The 5,861-nt window shown below is 34.3% G+C and overlaps 1 protein-coding gene across 1 annotated transcript; it reads left to right on the forward strand.

Moving 5' to 3' along the window:
- Positions 1-207: 207 nt before the first annotated feature.
- Positions 208-3,085, forward strand: LOC104159527 (protein DBF4 homolog A-like; the record flags this gene model as incomplete). Its single annotated transcript, XM_009697462.1, has 3 exons — positions 208-322; positions 662-786; positions 2,020-3,085. Coding segments are annotated over 3 exons (1,306 nt in total), but the record flags the coding sequence as incomplete, so codon positions are not given.
- Between the last annotated feature and the right edge of the window lie 2,776 nt (positions 3,086-5,861).

A 5,861-nucleotide genomic window follows, 5' to 3' on the forward strand; every position in this document is an offset into this window, starting at 1 on the left:
CCTGAATGTTTTGTGCTTACATATAGTGCCACTAGGTCTGCCTGTCTTCTTGCATTAAATATTTTCTTTAATTAATACATAATTTTTCTCTTTGTTTTTCCTAAATTTGAAGGGAAATAAAGGTTTTTTTTATTTTTAAGTGAATAAGAATGAACATACTGTGAGAGGCAAGTATAGAGCTCAGCTCCATATCTTTTCTGTTAACAGAAACAAAATAAATAGTGACAAGGACTGTGGAACTCCTGTGCAGCTCCCTCAGAAGGACAAAAAAAAGAGAGGATATTGTGAATGTTGCGGGGAGAAATATGAAGATCTGCAAACTGTATGTGAAATTTCAAGTGTATGGTTTGATACAGTCATAGCTTTTCAGTGCGGTGTCAACAGTGGTTTCTACTTGCTAGTTTAATGTATTTTTTTTATCTTATATTCAGAAAATCTTTTATCTCCTAAAAAGCAGCAAGTGGATATTTTTTCCATTTAATTTCATTTTAATTCTTGATTGCTGTTTCTGTGTATGATAGCTGAAGGCACTAGCGGTTCATGTCTCAGAGACACTGCTAACAAATTAATGATATTTATGTACTGCTTCATATCATACTGTTGACTTGTATATTCATATCTGTAGTATTAGATTTGTTTCATGTGTTTTCTTTAATTCCAGCATCTTGAAAGTGAACAGCACCAAAATTTTGCAAAAAGCACACAGTATCAAGTTGTTGATGATATAATATCAAAGTTTGTTTATGAGTTTGTCGAATACAAAGATGATGCAAAAAAAGTAAAAAGGTAAGTTACATGTTCTAAATTTTAAAGATTGTGTGAGTTAAGACGTTGAACATAAAGATGCTTACTTCTGAAATTCTGGATCTTGTACAGAATAAATCCATATTTTTCAGTCTGAAATAAAGCACTGAAACTTGCAATGCAGTTGTACCTGGCAAATTAGTTCTATAAAGCAGAAATTAGAGTGGAGGGGGGGGGTAGGGGGGAGTGGAATTAAAAGTGCAGATGGCATCACACGAAAATGAGACTGAAAGGAATTACCAAAAGTTGTCCTACCTATCCTTCAGCTTCAGAAAAGCAAGATGTACTGTACTAACATATTGCTGACAGAAGGACAGGAATGTCTGGACATCTTGCTCTAAAAACTTTCTGTCATTCTTAGCCTAAGAACAGCAAATTACTTCCTAGTCAGTCAGTTTGATCTCCTTACCAGTGGAAAAACTTTTCCTAGTCTAATCTATACCTTCCTATCTGTACTCTAAGTCTCTCAACTTCAGTCCTGCCTGTGCTGAACAAGGAAAGCAGATTTTCCTTTCTTCTTTGTAGCTCAAAAGCTTAAATGGGCAAGAGAGACTTGCTTCATGTCTTGGACTGTAGGCACCAGTGTCTTCCGTACTTGGAACAGTAACTCAATTCAAGATTGCTGTGATTTTTTGCAAATGAGTCAGGGCATAAGGAATAACATTCTCATTTAATTTAGAAAAAAAAAAATTGAAGAAATAAAGATATTCTTAGTGAAATCAAAGGAAATACAAATAGAGTTAAACAAGTGATAGCCTAATGAAGGCAAGCCTTTATTCCTTTCGTGATTTGAAAATAGTCAGAGTGGTTAGGTTTGAAATACTGTGTCAAGAAAATCATATATAATTATGCTAATTCTGTATATATGAAATAGACTATTTGTCAGTATTTATAGTCATTGCATTATATTTATTAACTTCTTTTGTTCTTAATACCACTGTGAATTGAGATTTACTAAAAACGTAGACTACTCTGTGTTTTTAAAACAATTTTACGAGCTGTAGAAATCAATAAGAAAACATCAAATTCAAATATAAGGCACTCTGTTCCTGTAGAAACCATGTGTTACTACCCTAAATACATCTTTCCTTTAAAAGTAAAAACAAAAATTGCTTTGCCAGTTCTGTTGCTTTTCTAGAATCAGTTGCATGTGGAGTTATGTTACCCATGTTTTTTTCAAGTGTTTGTTAACAATTTTAAACAATTTCATTGTAGGACAAAATGTAGTACAGGATATTTTTCTCCTATTATTGGAAAGATAACTAGACCAGATGAGCTGAAAGAACGACTGAAAAAGCAACGCGTTTCACTGAAAAGTTACTCGTGGAAGGATACGGCAATGCGGGCACTCAAACTGGATCGCCAGCCTGCAGAAGTACAACCAAATTCTATGCCAATACCTACCCCTATCTCTGAATCTGCCTGTTCAGTTCTTTATTGTCACCTATCACAACCTTCAGAACTAAAAAGTAAGTTCAGAAATAATGATGAAAATGTTAAAACTGACTGCTCCTATGCTGCAAACTTAAGAGCGACTGTTGTATCATCAAATTTCATACAACCACCCCCTCAGAAAGGTGACAAAGCATACAGGGAGAACTTGTCTCGAGCTTATGAGCAGTTCAGTAAAGAAATACTGGAACCAGAAGTAAATAAAAAGAATTTACAGTATTTTCAGGAAGGCATGTGTACTTTATATTCTCATACTCAAGTTACAGATTTTAGTGAAAAAGACAAAAACTTACCACAGCCAAAACGAAAATTAAATAACACAGTAGTTCTACCAGCAAAGTGTTTGAAAAAAACAGATGCCAATCCTACATTTGTCAAGAAACATCGTGATTTATGTGATAATCATCAACAGATGCAGCACAATGTAGTTCTGGGGGCTGAGGTATCTAATACTGCTATAAACAAAGAACTTAATGAATTGACTGCCAGCACTGCACACAGTTCGCCATCTGGAAAGCTGCACAGAAAAGTGAAGGTTTACTTGGGAAGAAATAAAAGAGAAACCCGGAAACAAAATATGGAGTTATGCGTAAAGTATACAGATGGACTGTCTGTTCCTGAAGAGAAGAGAAGTTCTTGTAGCTCACCAGTGCAGGCCCTACTGGAATTATTTCAGACAAGTGAAAGAAACTCAGAATTTGGAGGTTTTTCAGGTTACACAGAGGACAAAGGTTCAACTAGCATGAAAGATACATGGGAAGGGCAGAATACAAATGTTATGTGGTCATTATTTTCCTCTTCATCCTCGTCCCCATTTGTTGGATTTTAATGCTGCATTATTTAATATAATGATTTTCAAATAAACTTGCAAATTTAAGATTTTATTCTTGGAAACTTTAATTGCTGTATTATATGTACGGATGGCTTGGTTTTCAAATTTTTTTAAATACAAAAACTTCTGTATATGTAAATATGAAAAATAAAACTAAGGTGTTTTGGGGTTGAGGTTTTTTGGTTTGGTTTTATTTTTTTGTTAAAGTGTACTGCTTTATCACAGCTAGTAAAAGGCTCTGACCCCAGATCTGGGATTAAATTAATTGCTAGGCAAAACCAGTAAGCATGATGTAGCTGCATTTGGATAGAATAATTTTGTAAAATCGGTGATTAAGGTACATTCTAAATAACCACATTGTAAATAACTGGATGTTCCATTGTAAGTAAGGCAGTCCATGACTTAACGGACTACTGATGTTTTGTGGAGATTTGCTTGCTTCCCTTCCTGTTCCTTCTGCTGCTGCTTTATTAGCGAATGCAAAAAAAAAAAAAAAGTCATTTGCTTTCCTAATATTTCTTCTGCTTAAATTGTCTTGGGGAACCTATGTAATCACAAAGAAACAGGATTAGGAAAGCATGTATTATATTTTTTGACTACTCTGACATAATTTATTTTTAGACTAAAACTAACTGTGTTGTGTATTTCAGCCAACAGGAAGCAGTAGATGTATACTTTAATTTTTCTTTAAAAAAACCCCAAACACAACAACAACAGAGCACAAAACAGTCAATAGGTTTCTGATTGACCCAGGTAATTTTCTGATTTTTCTTTCAGAGTAGCCAGCCTGTCTGCCCAGCTTACTTAGGCAGAGTGAAAATTGGAAAGACTTTTTTAATACTCTGAATCTTTACCAGAGCTGATCTCTCAGAATTTCCATATCTGTAAATCAGTGCAGAGCATAAGTATGGAATTGCAGGAGGTAATTGCAAAGCATTACTAATAAATGTAAGTGCCTTAAGGTCATATAAGAGATGTAAACCAGCAGAAATTACTCTCATTAATTTTTGCATAAATTACTTGTTTGCATTTTTCTCTTGCCCATTTAATGTTCTCAAACTTACTCAGTCAGAGTTCTTATGGTTAAAGTGCTTTCAGTCGTTGCATACTATTGTCTGTCATTTATAGGATATTCTCTATGAGAGGTAGGTAAAGCTTCTTGATGTGCAGGAATGGGTGAGGAAAATAACATAAAATTACTTTTCCTTACAGAGCATAGGAATTGAAAGCTTAACGATGAAAGGAGCTGCTTAGGGTGTTGCTGTCACCTGAAAGGTGATGTTCCTGATTCCACTGTTCATGTAATTGCATGTGCAGTCTGGTAAAAAACTGCTTTTGGTCTCTCCGTGGTCACTTCTGGCTTGAATGATAGTTTCTTCTGATCTGGATTCACATCAAGAAAATTACATAGAAAGTCATTACAGAAATGAGCAAAAGTAATATTTTAAAAAGGAGTTGATCTTCAATATGTTTGTCTATACATATATTTTTTTATTTTTTTTTGCCTGTAGCTTACCAATATGTAGTGTTTCAGGAATGGGGCTTTAAAGTAGAACATTGAAGCAATTACTTTGTTCTTCATTATGAGTGATGCTTTAATGACAGAAGGATTGCTCTCTGATTTGATGAAGGCAATCTATTTTAGGAACAAGTGTCCATTTTTCTTTTGAGAATGTTTTTGTTTGTGGGTTTGGTTTTTTTTGTTTTGTGTGGGGTTTTGGGGTTCTGTTTGGTTTATTGGGGTTTTTTTTTAGCTTTTGATTCAGTACTAAAGTCAAGTCTAAGAAAAACTTGCATTTTTCTTTGTAACACGTTGCAATGATCTGTTAGTAGGTATCTCTTACAGACATCTCCCTCCTCCCATCCCTGAGACATACACTCTTCTTAGTCGGTATGGTGGCCTCCACCCGAAAGTAAAGTATATGCATGGTTCTTTGTATACATAAGGATTATTGCAATAGTTAAATCTTAAGGAGAGAGGTAGTTGACAGTAAATCTACTCATCAGATAACCAATGTGTATGTTTTGCGTATGATTAGATGCAATATTAGAACATACCAGCTCAACATGCACTGCAAAGAGGAGATTTAAACACATTGGGATCTGGCTTTAGAATCTTAAAGGAAAAAAATTTGGAGATTTGTCATTCAAATATGAAGACTACACATTGTAATGCAGAACAAGATAGGACAGCCACTGCTACTGGTTGCAAAAAGTACTTTTAGTCATGATGCAGATGTTGTTTACAGATGCCCAGTCACATTAGTGTGTGCTAAGAGTCAGTCCCCTTTGTATATAGTATGTTCAGATAGTGTCACAAGCCACAGTAGGCCTATTAACTATTTCTAAAACAGATTTATTCAGCATGTTGTGTGTGATTTTCATGCATTTATTATCTTTTAAGCTTGTTTTTTTAAAAAAAAGTTTTTAAAAAAATTTAAAAATAATTATATTACTATTTGAAAAAATAATTAAATATGGAAGACTAGTTGTTAGAACATAGGTCCATCTCTCTGACTTCCAGAGAAGAGAATGAGTATTTTCAAAACATGTGGCAGGGAGTCTGAGAAATGTCAAACAGTTCAGACAAGCGCTACCACAAGTACCTCTGTAGTCACTAGAACAAAGGTTTGTCATTAGAAGTGCATTTTATCTGTAAGTACATCTTTGTGATAATTAAATATTATATAATTGCAGTTTGAACTCCTTCATAGGTACATACATTTCTTCTAATGCACTTCATTTTTTTTTTTTTATTGTCTTGCTTTCTGTG

Source organism: Cariama cristata, unplaced genomic scaffold (genome assembly GCF_000690535.1).
Source record: "Cariama cristata isolate BGI_N322 unplaced genomic scaffold, ASM69053v1 scaffold21103, whole genome shotgun sequence".
NCBI lineage: Eukaryota > Metazoa > Chordata > Aves > Cariamiformes > Cariamidae > Cariama > Cariama cristata.